The sequence below is a fragment of the Microcaecilia unicolor genome, chromosome 5, assembly GCF_901765095.1.
Source record: "Microcaecilia unicolor chromosome 5, aMicUni1.1, whole genome shotgun sequence".
Lineage (NCBI taxonomy): Eukaryota > Metazoa > Chordata > Amphibia > Gymnophiona > Siphonopidae > Microcaecilia > Microcaecilia unicolor.
Window position 1 is genome coordinate 254,036,333 of NC_044035.1, and position 16,560 is coordinate 254,052,892.

The window sequence follows — 16,560 nt, forward strand, 5'->3', positions numbered from 1 at the left end:
CTAGGCGTGAGCATTTACACTACTTTCTCCCCCTTCACTCAAATGCACATTGATTACATTTCTTTCCCCCCCTCCCCCCACATGCATGCTCTTTTCCACACATGCACACACACTCTTATCATTGTCTCAGTCTCCACCCCTTTCTCCTAGGTATGCCTCTGCTGGTTTCAACCTTTGCACCAATTTAGTTTTAGCTGCAGATGGGGAAACAACAAAATATTTTCAATCCTGTGTATATGTTTCTTTTTTTATTCAGATTTATTTTCATTTCTCTAGCCTTTCCTTATTAATTCATCTTCCCCTGACATTTTTTTAAATATTACCCATTTTATTCTGAGCATTTCTCTAAAATGGAGTGGAGGAGTGGCCTAGTGGTTAGGGTGGTGGACTTTGGTCCTGAGGAACTGAGTTCAAGTCCCACTTCAGGCACAGGCAGTTCCTTGTGACTCTGGGCAAGTCACTTAACCCTCCATTGCCCCATGTAAGCCGCATTGAGCCTGCCATGAGTGGGAAAGCACAGGGTACAAATGTAACAAAAAATAAAATACAATTTTCCATCCTGTTATCTTATTTCTTTTGCTTATCTTATGGGTTACATTTCTTTTGTTTTCACCTTTTCCTTGTTTTCTTTTATCCCACCTATACTCTTCCATTCTCCTCTTATTCCACTCCTGATTTCTTATGCACACCAGACATGCCAAGTCACACACATTTGGGCCTTCTCCAGCTGACATGACTAAATGCCCTTTTCACATGCATTGGTGAGTGTTGGCTCCCTGCTCCCAATCCCTGTGGTGTGGCATAACTCTCTTTCTCCCCTCCCAGCATCTCATACTCTTCCCCCCCTACATTGATTCTTTTCTCCTGCCCCCATAGCCTTCACCAACCGTGCCCTTGTCCTTTGAAGCCAGCAGCACTAAAGACATACTGTCTCTGGCCAGTGTATGCCTGCTTCCTCTGACATAAATTCATGTTTCTAGCAGGCGGTATGTAGGAGAGGGAAGGGGCCTGTGTTGACCACAAAGGACTTTAGCACTGTCCTTTGTGGCGAGCAAAGGTAAGGTTGGCGCACTCTGCAAGGGCAGGAGAGAGGAAGCGATGCTGGGACTGGGAGGGGAGGAAGAGATGCCAGGTCTTGCGGGCAAGGAGGCAGAGAGATGCTGTACTTGGCATGGTGGAGAAGAGGAAGAAGATATGCTGGGAGTTGCAGAGAAGGAGATGTTGAACCCATGGTGGGAGGAGGGTAGGAGAGAAGGATATCTTATGGGCCCTCAGGAAGGGAAAGGGGAAAGAAAGAGTGATGCTGGACTGTTGTGGGGGGAGGGAAGGAAGGAAGAGAAAGGGATATTTGCTCGACCCCCAGGGAAGGGGACAGGAGGGACAGCAGAGAGAGGGAGAGATGTTGGCCTTGGGGGGGGGGGGGAAGGAAGGAAAGGAACAGAGGTGCTAGCCCGAGGGGGGACAGGAGGGAAGGAAGTGAGATGCTGGCCTCCAGGGAGGAGAGAAGAAGAGACATGGAGTAATGCTGGCCTGGGGAAAGGGGGGCAGGAGGAAGGGAAGAGTGAGGGGAAAAGCTGGACATGGGGATGGATAGGGAATCAGAGGAGCAATGCAGAACATGCGGAGGGGGAATAGAGACACAGGGGCAATGCTGGACACGTGTGGGGATAGATACACAGAGGGATGATTCTGGACAGAGGGAGAAGGGTATAGACACTATGGGGGATGCTGAATAGGGCAAGAATAAGGACACAGAGTGGAAAGATACTCAACATGGCATGAGGATAGAAGCAGGAACACAGAGGGAACATGCTCTACAGGATGGATATGGATGCAAAACGAAGATGAATGATGGACATTGAGAGAGAAAAAAATACCAAAAGGCCAAAGGGACCCTGGCAAGAGAGTAAAGAGAAGACAGAGAAAAGCAGAAACCTGAGGCGAGGACCAATACGATTAGAAAAATAAAATAATCAGGCAACAAATGTAGAAAAAGGAATTTTATTTTCTATTTATAGATTATAATTGGTCTTTGATGTCGAGCAAAGCATTAATAAATCTCCAGCTTATGAATGTGGCACCGCTGGTGTCTCCGCCCACGCCTTGCTCCTTATCTCCCCACTTCTCTCAATCTTTACCTCTTTCCTCCACCTTCCCTCCTTGCTTCGCCCTTCTATACTACCCTTTCACTCATTTCTTTCCATTTTTGCCCCTTCCACTCATCTTTCTTTGCCTAAGCCGCTCTGACTAATGTTCACTGCATGCTTCCATTTCATAAGTAATAGCAAAATAGTCTTTTATACAGATACTTCTTGTCAAATGAAGTGAAGGAAGAGATTTCAGAGAACAAGTGAACAGGTGTAGTGCCTCAGCACTGCCATCTGTTGATGAATTATGGAAGTGGAGGCATTACATTTCATTCAACACAATTTGCTAATGAGATGGAGAATCTTTTCACATACTGTAGTAAACCTACATACAGAAAATTGCACAAATTGCTGATTTGTTTTGTAAATCTTGGAATAACATGCACCTTTTGTGCTGGCTTCACCACAAAAATAATGTTGTGAAACTCGTTTACATGTGGACCAATATTGTCAGAAAAAAAAATGTACCGGGCTACTTCTGCAGTGCTTACTGCAGTTTAGTATGTGGACCTTACAGTCTGCTCAGTGATATTGCAGAGCTGTGTGTTATACAGCTTCCCTAGTTCCTTTTAATTTAATTCTTTGGACTGCTCTCGTTTAAACTCATACCAAAGTATTCTGGGATTTGTAGTTCTCTTTACTCCATTAAGAAATACAAGAAATGCTCTAGGAAGCTGGAGTTGAGATCCTCTGTGCTGTGTTTGACCTTGCCTTAAACTGATTTATAAACACAAAAATCATTCAAACATATTCATTTTGGAAGAACCACCTTTTTACTGTTCACAGTTCATGTTTCATTACACAGAATGGAAACAGGTGCTGGAATTAATGCTTCCTTTCTTCTGTTGCCCTTTCTTCCCTGCTTGCAGTTTTTTTGGTGTTGGGTAAAATTCTAAAGCTTGGAAAACTGCACCAGGTTCTGGCTGATTGCAGAGATATTTTTGCAGCCTAAAATAATAATTAAAAAAAATTGTTTAGCATTAGCTAGGCACCATTGTTGCATCATTAGCACAGGGACAGAAGACTACATTATCACGGTGTATTGAACAATTTCTAGAGCACCAAGTACACAGAGTGCCAACACATGAATGTCAGATTACAGCATTCCAGCTATTAAGCATCTCTATTTTTTTCTTGAGTGTGTGGGGGGGGGGGGGGGGGGGGGGGGTGGGGGGGTGGCCTAGTAGTTCCCTCATGTTCCTCTGGGCTTCCAGTTGAATCAGGAAGAGGACAGTAACCTGGTACTACGAAACTTCCATTGCAACTGCCTGGGGCTCTCCCCCTTTTTATGATCTTGTAGTCCAGTCATTGAAGTGACAGTCTTCATCCAGGGGTCAAACACCAGGTTTCTTCAGAAATACTGCAGTCATGGCCCTGAATCTGGGCACTGCACAATGACTGGGCCTGCCTGTCTATTGAGGACTGTGAACACTGTGTCTGTGGCAGTGGAGTAGCTAGGACTGAATGGGCCCTGGGCAGAAACATTCCGATGGCCCCCCTATAACACCATTGCTCCTAAGGTAGTGCAGGGGGAGGGAGGGAGGATGCACATTTCCCAAAGCTGACATATTACAATTAATACATTAGGGAAAAAAATACCATTCTTCTACCTTTCTTTTCTGAGCATTGCTTTGGTCCTAGTATCTCTCTTTTGCTTTTCTTCATGGTCTCCTGTTCTTTTGACATTTCTTCTATGTCCAGCATTTATCTTTTCTGTGTGTCCCTATCCATCCTGTCCAGTATCTCTTCTCTGTGTCCCTGTCCCTATCCTCCACCACCCCCCCCCCCCCCCCCATGTTCAGTATCTCTGCTCGGTGTCCCTGTCCCCTCTAGGACCAGCACTTTTTCTGCATCCCTGTCCCTCCCATGGCCAGCTTCCCTTCATCCTGCACCCCTGACCCTCCAAGGTCTGACATCTCTCTTCCATCTCTTTGTTGGTGCAGCATCTCTCTGTCTCTCTCCCCCCTCCTGCTCCAGGTGTCTCTTTCTCTCTCCCTTCTGCTCCCCTTTGCTCTCCCAGCTCCGGTTCACCATCTTTACCCTCTTACCCCGCCTCTTTGCTCCAGGTCTCCCTCTGCCCCACCTCCACCAGCCAGTTTGGTATCTCTCCATCCCCATCCTCTCCCTTCCCCCTATACCCAGGTCCGGCATATTTCCCTTCTTATCTCCCTCCCCTCCCTTCTGTGGCTGCGTGGGTCTGGTATTGCTCCAGCTTCCCCCACCGCCGGTCCTCCACGTAAGGCAGAGAGAGCACTGAAACCTGCCTCTCTGGCCGGTGGGGCCTTTCCTGTGCATGTCCAGCCTCTCTGATACAACTTCCTCCAGGCAAAAGGGAGCTGGAGTGATGCTGCACCTGTGCGAGAGGAGAACTGGTATGATGTTGGCCCCGCAGGGGGGGGGTGAGCTGGTGCGGTCGGACCCTGGTGTGTGGGTGGGGAGAGGAGGTGCAACTTCAGGCGGCCCAGGACATTTTGCCAGGCTTGCTCAATGGTATCTACACCCCTGTCCTGTAGTCTCCTCAGTCCCAAGCTAGCCAAGGGAATGGAAGGCCTAATTTGGAAACTGAACCCTAGTCCTCTGCATTGCAGTGTTACAGAGCCACCAAGCCAGTTGAACGTTTCTGTGTAAAAGACAGATTGATTTCTTAATGGGATTAACACAAGCCTCATTATCCTATGAACAAAAAGTCACAAAGTGTTGAATTCAGGCCATTATCAAAGAAACACTTAGCACCAAACAAGGATATACTCGCCAAATCCACAGTATTACAATAAAAGTGGTACAGAAATCCAGCCTGGTTTGGTTCCTGACTTGGGTCTTCCTTTCTCTGTGTCTGCTAGATGGCCTCTAGAGGGGATAGACTGACCAGATTTATTTATTTAGAGAAACATGATATACCGCCATTAACTAACGGGTAGATCTAAGTGGTATACAATAAAAACAAATATATTTGAAAAGGAGGAAAGGAACTACAATGTTTGACAAGAAAGTAATTTACATTCATTCTAGAAAAATAACATTCTAACAACAGAGAGGGTAAGAGGGGAGAGGGAAAAGACTTAGTAGGGGAAAAGGGACAGAGAGTAGTATGAAAGGGGAGCAGTGACGGATCCATTAGCAGCAAACCATCCTACTTAGTGTTGAAAACCTTGTGAAACACTCAAGCCTTGATGGCCGGTTTAAATATTTTGTATGATAGTTCGGATCTAATTTCACGAGGAAGGGAATTCCAATAGGAAGGAGCACCAAAATAAAAATACACAGTGTTTAATGGATTCAAGAATGGCTTGTTTAGGGTTTGGAAGGAGCAGGAGGTAGTCATAAAGGGATCAGAGCAAACGCTTGGGTGAATAAGGAATGATGAGATCAAATAGATACTGTGGAACACCCATCCGAAAGGCTCTGAAGGTAAGGGTTAAGAGCTTATGAATAATTCTTTGATCAATGGGAAGCCAGTGACATTTTTGGAGCGGGGGGGGGGGGGGGAAAGAGACATAATTAGATCTTTTATCATGACAGAGAAGCTTGATGGCAGTGCTTTGCAAGGTCTTAAGTGTTTTGAGCACATGGCGCAGGAAACCTAGGTAAATGTTGCAATAATCCAGTCTGGTTAGGCATTTGCTTAGGGTGACACAATTTTTTTGGGGGGGGGGAGGGGGCAATGAGACGTATGTTAGCTTGTCTACAGAAGCACTATTGTGGCCGTTGCAGGGCTTTCAGCTTCCACACATGCTCAAGGCCTGCTGGGTCCCACCCAGTCTAAACTTCCTGTTTTGGAGGGGACAGGATCCAGAAGGCCTTGAACATGTACAGATGAGGCTTCTTTAAACAAGCTGACAGCAGCCTTGGCACTGCCATGGAAGGGTAGGGAAGGGAACAGTTGAACAATTCATGGGGGTTGCTGGACATCTCGGGAAAGGAATATGCTGGACACCTTGTTGGAGGGGGTGGGGGAGGGCAGGTAAGAAAGAGGAGATGCTGAACACTTTGGGGGGGGGGGGGGGAGATAGTGAAACAGAGAGATCCTGGATTATGGAGAGGTAAGGAAGGAAAGGGGATATGGAGGGAGGGCCTTGAGCTGCCCTTTGGTGGAGGATACATGGCTGAAGGTTCACCTAGAGTGTGAGATATCCCTGGGCCGGTTCTGCATTGTCATCATGCAAGAGAGTCATCTAGTGGCTAGATTCAAAGATCACGATTGCCAGGCTCTGGAAGGAGCCCTAGTGTATGGCCCCCAGATCAGAACTGTTACTGCAGTGACTAAACTAGATAAGAATTGTAATACTGGGTCAGACCAAAGGTCTATGAAGCTTCCAGCAGTGGTCAATACATGTCACAAGTAGCTAGCAGGATCCCATGTTACTTACTCCCAGGGATAAGCAATGGCTTTCCCCATGTCTACCTTAACATGAACTTTTCCTCCAGGAATTTATCCAAACCATTTTAAAATCCAGCTATAACAACTTCTTTTACTACATCGTCTGGCAACAAATTCCACAACCTAACTATGAGTTGAGCGACAAAGTATTTGTAACTTCATGATGTGTCCCCTAATCTTTGTACTTTTAATCAATTCACATTTAACAGTTCCACTCTACTCAAGATTTTAGAGACCTCTATCATTTCTCCCCTCAGCCGACTCTTCTCCAAGCTGAACAACTCTTACATTTTAAGCCTTTCCTCATATGAGAATCATTCCACCACTTTTATCATTTTGGTCACTTTTCTTTATACCTTTTTTAATTCTGCTATATCTTTTTAAGATGCATCAACCATACTACTTAAGGTGCAGTTGCACCATGGAGCGATATAGAGGTATTATGGTATGTTTTGTTTTATTTTCTATTCCTTTCCTAATAATGTCTAACATTTTCTTTGCTCTTTTGGCAGCTGCTTCACATTGAACAGAAGATTTCAACTTATTTTACACAATGACACGTAGATCCTTTTCCTGGGCACTGATTTATAAGGTGAAACCTAGCACTGTATAGCTATAATTAGGGTTATTCTTCCCAATGTGCATCTCTTTGCACCTGACCACATTAAATTTTACCTGCCATTTGGATGCCCAGTTTTCCAGTCTGGCAAGGCCCTCCCACAATTTCTCAGTCTACATGCAATTTAATAACTTTGTATAAGTTTGTGTTACCTTATAATCTGATTACTTTATTCACTGTTCCCATTTCCAAATAATTTATAAATATGTTAAAAAGCATCAGTCCCAATACAGTATTACACTAATCACCTCCCAAAAATTCTTAAATCAAAGTATCTCAAAATGAAAAGCAACAAAATCTAAAAATTAATATACAAAAAAATATTTTGCTCAACACTCCATTTTGAAGAGGCCTTCACCACTATCTCTAAATTTTTTCAAATAAAAAAATGGAACCTCAATAATCCAGGGAAAGGTTGTAGACTTTTAACACAAACCCCATTTGGACTTTACTATCACAGGTTCCTACCATGCACCGGAAACCAAGAGCAGTGGTCTCCAGACTCAAAAAGAAAGAGAGGGAAAAACACTGCCCCCCCCCAAAAAAAAAACGGTCATGGTTAATACAAAAAAAAAATCACAAAAAGTGGTGGGTGGCCTATCAAAAAAGGAGAAATGTAACTAATCATAAGGGCATAGCCAAAACAGTTCCACAGAACAGCGTGACTAGAACCCCCCCCCCCTTATCTATCGAAGCAGTTTGTATCCTTTCTATCACACAGAACTGAATCTTAAGTTTCTTCCTCCTCCTGACGCAGCTTGCAGTGAAACAAGGGGGCCCTTGTTGAGGATACAAGTAACTGTGAGCTTTGATCTCCATTTCATCTTCTGTTGAGAAGTCTGAGAGGATTCTATTCTTCTGTTTGATAGAAAGGATACAATCTGCTTCATTAGATAAATGGGGTTTTTTTCTAGTCGTGCTGTTAAAACTGGTTAAAGATAGAAAACAGAGAGTAGGGTTAAATGGTCAGTATTCTCAATAGAAAAGGGTAGACAGTGGGGTTCCCTAGGGGGTCTGTGCTAGGACCCCTGCTTTTTAACATATTTATAAATGATCTAGAGATGGGAATAATTAGTGAGGTAATTAAATTTGCTGATGACACAGTTATTCAAAGTTGTTAAATCGCAAGAGGATTGTGAAAAATTGCAAGAGGACCTTATGAGACTGGGAGAGTAGGCACCCAAATGGCAGATGACTTTTAATTAGAGCAAGTGATGCAGGTGAGAAAGAGGAACCCAAACCATAGTTACATGATGCATGGTTCCACATTAGGAGTCACAGCCCAGGAAAAGGATCTAGGTGTCATCGTTGATGTTACGTTGAAACCCTCTGCTCAATGTACAGCGGCGGTTAAGAAAGCAACTAGAATGTTAGGAATTATTAGGAAAGGAATGGAAAACAAAACTGAGAACATTATAATGCCATTGTATCACTCCATGGTGGAACCACACCTCGAATACTGAGTGCAGTTCTGATCACTGCATCTCAATAAAGATATAGTGGAATTAGAAAAGGTACAAAGAAGGGGAATGAAAATGATAAAGGGGATGGGACAACTTCCCTATGAGGAAAGGCTAAAGTGGCTAGGGCTCTTCAACTTGGAGAAGAGATGGCTGAGGGGAGATATGATAGAGGTTTATAAAATACTGAGTGGCGTGGAACGGACAGATGTGAATCGCTTGTTTACTCTTTCCAAAAATACTAAGACTAGGGGGCATGCAAAGAGGCTACTAAGTAGTAAATTTAAAACAAATCGGAGAAAATATTTCTTCACTCAGTGAGTAATTAAACTCTGGAACTCATTGTCAGAGAATGTGGTAAAAACAGTTAGCTTAGCAGAGTTTAAAAAAGGTTTGGATAATTTCCTAAAAGAAAAGTCCCTAAGCCATTATTTATTTTAGTTACATTTGTACCCCGCGCTTTCCCACTCATGGCAGGCTCAATGCGGCTTACAAATACAGGTACTTATTTGTACCTGGGGCAATTGAGGGTTAAGTGACTTGCCCAGAGTCACAAGGAGCTGTGCCTGAAGTGGGAATCAAACTTATTAAGATGGACTTGGGAAAATCCACTGCATATTCTAGGATAAGCAACATAAAATCTGTTTTGCTGTTCTGGGATCTTGCCAGGTACTTGTGACTTGGATTGGCCACTGTTGGCAATAGCATATTGGGCTTGGTGGACCTTTGGTTTGTCTTAGTATGGCAATGCTTATGTCCTTATGAGATGGGATGCTGCAGGCCCTATGAATGCTGAAAGGTTGGTCAGTCATGTGCTAACATTACTTCAAGAGGAAAGTTGCTGCTAAGAGACTGGCCTTTCCCCAGCACAGTGGTGCTGCAGCAGAGGTAAAGGAGGAGGAACAGAGATAAAAATAAGAGACAGAAAAAAAACAGAAGACTCCACATCAATGATTCATGATATAAAAATCAGAAAAGAATGTAGATAAGAAGCCATGACCTTGCAAATCCCTTATCTGGAATAACAAACAGTAATAATACACTGCAAAATGCTATGCATATAGACGCACAAGATTTTTTTCCCCCCTAGATTTGTTTTCACAAATCTACAGAGGTAATACGGAAAATCAGCTCATCTCAGACAATAAATATCTCACCTGCAAGGGCCATCGACAAGCGAAATTCATCACACAAGATTTGCAGGATCTTTCGAACTCCTTCTTCGCCCTCATATAAAAAGGGGACAAGTGTTAAAATTGATCTGCTGAATCATTAGTGATCAGAGAAACACAGAAGATGTTGACAGAAAAAAGCTAGTTGGTCCATCCAGTCTGCCCATTTGTATATTTTTACTTGATTTGTGACCATCTTTCTCCTGATGCCACTAAACTCCCTTGGTGCTTATTTTATTTATTTTATTTTTGTTACATTTGTACCCCGCGCTTTCCCACTTGTGGCAGGCTCAATGCGGCTTACATAGGGCAATGGAGGGTTAAGTGACTTGCCCAGAGTCACAAGGAGCTTGCCTGTGCCTGAAGTGGGAATTGAACTCATCTCATGCATGCTTGAATTCTGCCTCTGTTTTGGCTCCTATCACCTCTGCTGGTTTTCACATCCTGTTCAAACTTCTTCTACTAATCTATAAATGTACTCACTCTGCTGCTCCCCAGTATCTCTCCACACTCGTCCTCCCCTACACCCCTTCCCGTGCACTCCGCTCCATGGATAAATCCTTCTTATCTGTTCCCTTCTCCACTACTGCCAACTCCAGACTTCGCGCCTTCTGTCTCTCTGCACCCTACGCCTGGAATAAACTTCCTGAGCCCCTACCTCTTGCCCCTTCCTTGGCCACCTTTAAATCTAGACTGAAAGCCCACCTCTTTAACATTGCTTTTGACTCGTAACCACTTGCCTCCACCTACCCTCCTCCTTCCTGTACACATTAACTGATTTGATTTGCTTACTTTATTTTTTGTCTATTAGATTGTAAGCTCTTTGAGCAGGGACTGTCTTTCTTCTATGTTTGTGTAGCGCTGCGTATGCCTTGTAGCGCTATAGAAATGCTAAATAGTAGTAGTAGTAGTAGTAGTCCTTCATGTGTCTACCATCTTTTCAGTAGGAAAGCATTTCCCACATTCCTTTTAAGTGTGTCTCCCCTCAGCTTCCTATGATGGCCCCTTATCCCTGAGCTTTTCAATCTCTGCAAAATACTACCTTCTGGTACCTAATTGAACACTGTGAGATAGACATGAGCATCAGCATCACCCACTATTATTCTTGAAGGAATTCTGCACTACTGCAAAATGCAAAATTTACACAGAATTCTCCACCTCTGCAGACTGTGCAGAATTCTACCTTTACCATGCAGACTTCTGTGCAATCTGCTTTTGTGGCACAGATATTCTCTTTCTGGCTGCCTCCCTTCCCTCTCAGCACACTTATTGCTCCAGCATTGCAAGAGTAGGATCTGCAGAGCCACAAATCAGGCTGCTTTTTCTTTGCCACCTTGGTCTCTGGTGATTCATTTAAGCTGTGCGCTGTATGGAAGCCATGAAGCTTAAAGGAACAGTTGGGTCCGGGAAGGCAGAGGAGCAGGAAACAGCCTGATATGCTGTGCAGCTCTTCTTCTTGCCATACCAGAGCAGTGAGTGTGCAGGGAAAGCTACAGGGAGTATGTGTGTGTGTGTGGGGGGGGGGGGGGGGGGGGGGGGGGAGACTAGAAAAAAAGGTGATTGGGTATGTGGGGGTTGGAAGAAAGGTGAATGTGCGTGTGTGTGTGTGTGTGTGTGTGTGTGTGTGTGTGTGTGTGTGCATGCAGGGAGAAGGGCTGGAAAAAAGATAGATGGAGTGGGTGGGGGGCTGGAGAAAGGTTGATGAGGTGTGTGCATTCACACTATAGGAATGGGGTGGAGGTTTGTAGGAAGGTACATGGGGAAACTCCTATAGTGGTGGGTGGGGGTGGGGGTGGGAGGGTATTTCATGCCTGGGGAAGGAGGTGCCAGCCCTTATAATAGAGAAATTCTGCACTAACATTTAAAAAAATAAAATGTGTATAAGTTTCTATTTTTTTTTTTGTGCAGAACTTCCTGAGGTGTACATTATGAATCAACATCACACAGAAATCCAGGAACATCCCTGCTAAGCTTTAATTGCCAGGAATCCTAAACCCATCATGTATAGCAAGATGAGTTGCAGGAACAGCAATAAAGAGGCCACAGCAGAGCTTCCTACACCTGTCCTAAAGACATCACAGCCAGATGAATTTGCATAAAATAAATCTGCATGCATTGGAGACCAGCATAGTCACTATGTATATCCTGAAAACCCACTGGCTGTAGGGTCTTCAGGACAGTTTCGGGAAACCATGAGCTACATTATGTACAAAGAGAGAGAATTTGGTTGAATAAATATGGATAAATTAGTTGCTGTGTTATGAAGATTCATTGTATATGTTCTCCTCGGAAGCACATAATCACCCCCACCCCTGAGGGCAAGAAGGAAAACTGAGCCCATCCCACCCCTCCCACTCCCGTAGCCCCCCTCCCCCGGGTCTGCCTTGAAGAATGTTGGTACTCTAGTGAGGTTCTAAGGGCAGGAGTGATACCCATTCATTCTTGCCTGGTGTGGCTGCCTCCTTAAATGGCTGGTATGACCTTTAGCAGCAGGTAATAATGAAGTAAGGTGTGGTGGATGATGAAGAATGGCTTGGAAGACACAATTGTGTGCATGTATGTATGTCGTCTTAAGAATATTATGATGTCTCTAAGAGGCAGTTATGATTCTACAAAATGTTGGCAAGTATTCTATTCTAAAAGCCCCACATTGCTCCTAATTGCTTGGCCCATAGAAAAAAAAAACTGAAGCAGTATCCTAATTTTAATTACCACAAAATATTATAATGTGACTTCAAACCTTAAAAAGCAAGCAAAAACAAAACAAAAAACAATAAAAAAGGGCTACACACACAGATACCTCTTGCCTTGACTACTGCAACCTACGCCTCACTGGCCTCCCACTTTGCCATCTATCCCCTCTTCAGTCCATCCAGAACTCTGCTGCATGTCTTATCTTCCGCCTGGACCGATATACTCATATCACCCCTCTCCTCAAATCACTTCACTGGCTTCCGATCAGGTACCGCATACAGTTCAAGCTTCTCCTACTAACCTACAAATGCACTCTATCTGCAGCCCCTCCTTACCTCTCTACCCTCATCTTCCCTTACGTCCCTACCTGTAACCTCCGCTCTCAAGACAAATCCCTCCTTTCAGTACCCTTCTCCACCACCGCCAACTCCAGACTCCGCCCTTTCTGCCTGGCCTCGCCCCATGCTTGGAATAAACTCCCTGAGCCCATACGCCAGGCCCCCTCCCTGCCCATCTTCAAATCCTTGCTCAAAGCCCACCTCTTCAATGTCGCCTTCGGCACCTAACCACTATTCAAGAAATCTAGACTGCCCCAACTTGACATTTTGTCCTTTAGATTGTAAGCTCCTTTGAGCAGGGACTGTCCCTTTTTGTTAAACTGTACAGTGCTGCGTAACCCTAGTAGCGCTCTAGAAATGTTAAGTAGTAGTAGTAGATACATGAACAGTACTAAATCTGAGATGTATCTGTCATACGTATGAATGAATACCAGGGACTGTTTCTTTTGAGAGTAGTGCTTATTGTGGGGCAATTTTAGGGATACTGTGAGGCACAAGTATGGGTGTGTGCGTGGAATGTTTTGAGAAGAACACTGGGAATGTTAATGTCTTGCATCTTTGAGATTCTCTGGTATAGTACTTTCCTGGCTTACTACTTTTCTTACGGCACACTCATTCTCAGCTACTACCCCGTCATCTCTGTCTCCTGATACTCCTCTCTCTTGTGGGGTTCCACAGGGCTGTATTCTCTCCTTTTAATATCTTTCTAAGACCTTTGCTACATTGACCCAAAACTTTAACATCAAGTTTTTTTTTTATTTACTCCTGATTTTAACTACCTCCCCATTTCAGCCTAATTTGAGTTGGCTTCAGTCCTGCTTAGCTGCCATTTTTTTTTTGTTACATTTGTACCCCGCGCTTTCCCACTCATGGCAGGCTCAATGCGGCTTACATGGGGCAATGGAGGGTTAAGTGACTTGCCCAGAGTCACAAGGAGCTGCCTGTGCCTGAAGTGGGAATTGAACTCAGTTCCTCAGGACCAAAGTCCACCACCCTAACCACTAGGCCACTCCTCCACTCCAATTTTCAATGGTTAACTAATGAAACTTGTTCTTAATTCCTCTAAAATTATTATTTATTTATTGCATTTGTATCCCACCTTTTCCCCACCTATTTCCAGGCTCAAAGTGGCTTACATAGTTTTGTTAACACAATTATTCTTGTAACTTGCTGGATCTCTGGTCCTTTCACTAAGCCATCATTGGCCCCAATTTTCTTCAGAACTCCTTTTCCCACTGTGGATTCATTTCGCTACTTAGGGGTTATTTTAGACTCCAAACTCTCATTTGATGATCATGTCTCCCTTGTTCTCCATCATGTTTTTCTTTCTCTCTATCATCTTAATCTCAAATTTTCTTTGCTTTCTGTCATTGTATACATTGGTCCATGCTTTTGTTATCTTTCATTTGGATTACTATAATTCAGTTTACTCTAGGCTGCCAGTTTATCAGATTCAGCAGCTCCAGACTCTTCAAAATGCTCCTGCCAGCTTTCTTTGTAAGGCTTGCAAAGTAGATTTAGTATCTCCCCTGTTAGTTAGACTGCATTAGCTCCCAGTGAAATTCTGTGTTTGGTTTAAAATTCTTTGTATCACTCTCAAGACTCTCCATTCTTGCTTCTCTCCTTATCTTGCTTCCATGGTTATCCCTTATACTCCCACATGGTCTCTCCATAAATTAGATTCTCACCGACTTGTTCTTCCTTCTCCTAAGCAGGCCCACTACAACTGTACAAGATGTGACACTCAGCCTTATTTTCAAAAGTGATGGGCGCCCAGAGTTCGACCCAAATCGGGAGATAGGCGCCCATCTTGCAAAGGTGCCCAAATCGGTATAATCGAAAGCCGATTTTGGGCGTCTTCAACTGCAATCTGTCGCGGAAATGGGCAAAGTTGATGGGGGCGTGTTGGAGGCGTGGCGACGGCGGGACTGGGGCGTGTTTATCGGCCGAGGAGAGATGGGCGCCTTTGGCCAATAATGGAAAAAAGAAAGGCGTTTTTAACGCGAATTTGGGTCATTTTTATTGGACCCTTTTTTTTCATGAACAAGTCCCAAAAAAGTGCCCTAAATGAGCACATGACCACCGAAGGGAATTGGGGATGATCACCCCTGACTCCCCCAGTGGTCACTAAGCCCCTCCCAGCATAAAAAAAACAACTTTAACAACTTTTTATTCCAGCCTGTATGCCAGCCTCAAATGCCATACCCAGCTCCATCACAAGCAGTATGCAGGTCCCTGGAGCAGTTGTTAGTGGGTGCAGTGGACTTCACCCAGGTGGACCCAGGCCCACCCCCCCCCAACCTGTTACACGTGTGGTGGTAAATGGGAGCCCTCCAAACCGCCCCCAAAACCCACTGTACCCACATGTAGGTGCCCCCCTTCAGCCATAAGTGCTATGGTAATGGTGTAGAGTTGTGGGCAGTGGGTTTTGGCACCCCTGAAAACAAGGTCTTATATGTGAGTGGCCTTATCCACTATAAATATCTTCAAATTAGTCATTACTCAGTTTTATTACAGCACACACATACAGGGGTCTTCTCTTTTACCTGATACGAAAGGCCCCATAGGACTGGCCGTCCAACGAAGACACATCTTGCTCCCAATGCTAGTGCCTTTAATACATCACTTCCTGTTCGAATACCACCATCTACATACACCTCTACTCTCCCTTGTACTGCGTTCACAATTTCAGACAAGGCATCTATCTAAAGGGAAAGAGCTATAATTATGCAGTGATCTCAACCAGAGACAAATATAGTGGGTACATTTGTTTTGGAACTAAAGTGTTCTTAAAAAAAAAATTCTGTGAATCATACACAATATATTGTATAGTGTTAACAAAAAACTTGTTATACAGCATCCAAGTGTGAATGCACCTAATACCAATAGGGGACCACGAGTACGGTTTCATAAAAGGCCCTAAGTTCATATCATGTAGAATATTCTATACTTTAACACAGGGCCCTTTAATTCTGATAGTGGGTAATGGAAACATTCCAGAAGTACATGACATTAAGATAACAGATTGGACTGGATAACTGTAACATCACTTCCAATGGCGTACCACATCTAGGTGCCCCCCTTCACCCATAAGTGCTATGGTAATGGTGTAGAGTTGTGGGGAGTGGGTTTTGGGGAGGATTTGGGGGGCTCAGCACCCAAGGTAAGGGAGCTATGCATCTGGGAGGTATTTTAATGTTTTGTTTTTATTTTTAAAAGTGCCCCCTAGGGTGCCCGGTTGGTGTCCTGGCATGTGAGGGGGACCAGTGCACTACGAATCCTGGCCCCTTCCACGACCAAATGCCTTGGATGTGTTCGTTTTTGAGATGGCCGCCTTCGGTTTCCATTATCGCCGAAAACCGAGCCCGGCCATCTCAAATCCACCCAGATCTTAGGCATTTGGCTGGCTCCAACCGTGTTATTGAAAGAAAAGATGGCTGCCCATCTTTTTCGATAATATGATTGGGATCGCCCCTTTTCATAGCTGTTCCTGGAGATGGGCGCCCTTAGAGATGGGCGGCCCCTTTCGATTATGCCCCTCCATGTATATGTGGCAGTGCACAGGGATTTTAGGGGTCTTTTTACTAAAGTGTGCTGAAAAATGGCCTGCAGTATTTAGGCACAGGTTTTGGGCGCACGCAGGTCCATTTTTCAGTGCACCTGTAAAAAAGGCCTTTTTAAAATTTTTGCCAAAAATGGACGTACGGCAAAATCAAAATTGGAGCGCATCCATTTTGGGTCTGAGACCTTAC

General features: G+C 44.3%; 1 protein-coding gene across 4 annotated transcripts in view; it reads right to left on the reverse strand.

Moving 5' to 3' along the window:
* Window positions 1–2,747: 2,747 nt before the first annotated feature.
* The window catches only part of HAO2 (hydroxyacid oxidase 2), a 61,174-nt gene continuing 47,361 nt past the window's right edge, over window positions 2,748–16,560 (reverse strand). For 3 of the 4 annotated variants that reach the window (XM_030204012.1, XM_030204013.1, XM_030204010.1), the window contains 3 exons: window positions 15,355–15,513; window positions 9,762–9,821; window positions 2,748–3,095 (listed from right to left, as the gene is read on the reverse strand). In XM_030204012.1, coding sequence (XP_030059872.1) covers window positions 2,973–3,095; window positions 9,762–9,821; window positions 15,355–15,513 — 342 coding nt within the window. In that variant the 3' untranslated portion in view covers window positions 2,748–2,972. Of the gene's footprint in view, window positions 3,096–9,761; window positions 9,832–15,354; window positions 15,514–16,560 lie in introns of all 4 variants that reach the window. The other variant, XM_030204011.1, reaches the window with a different exon arrangement.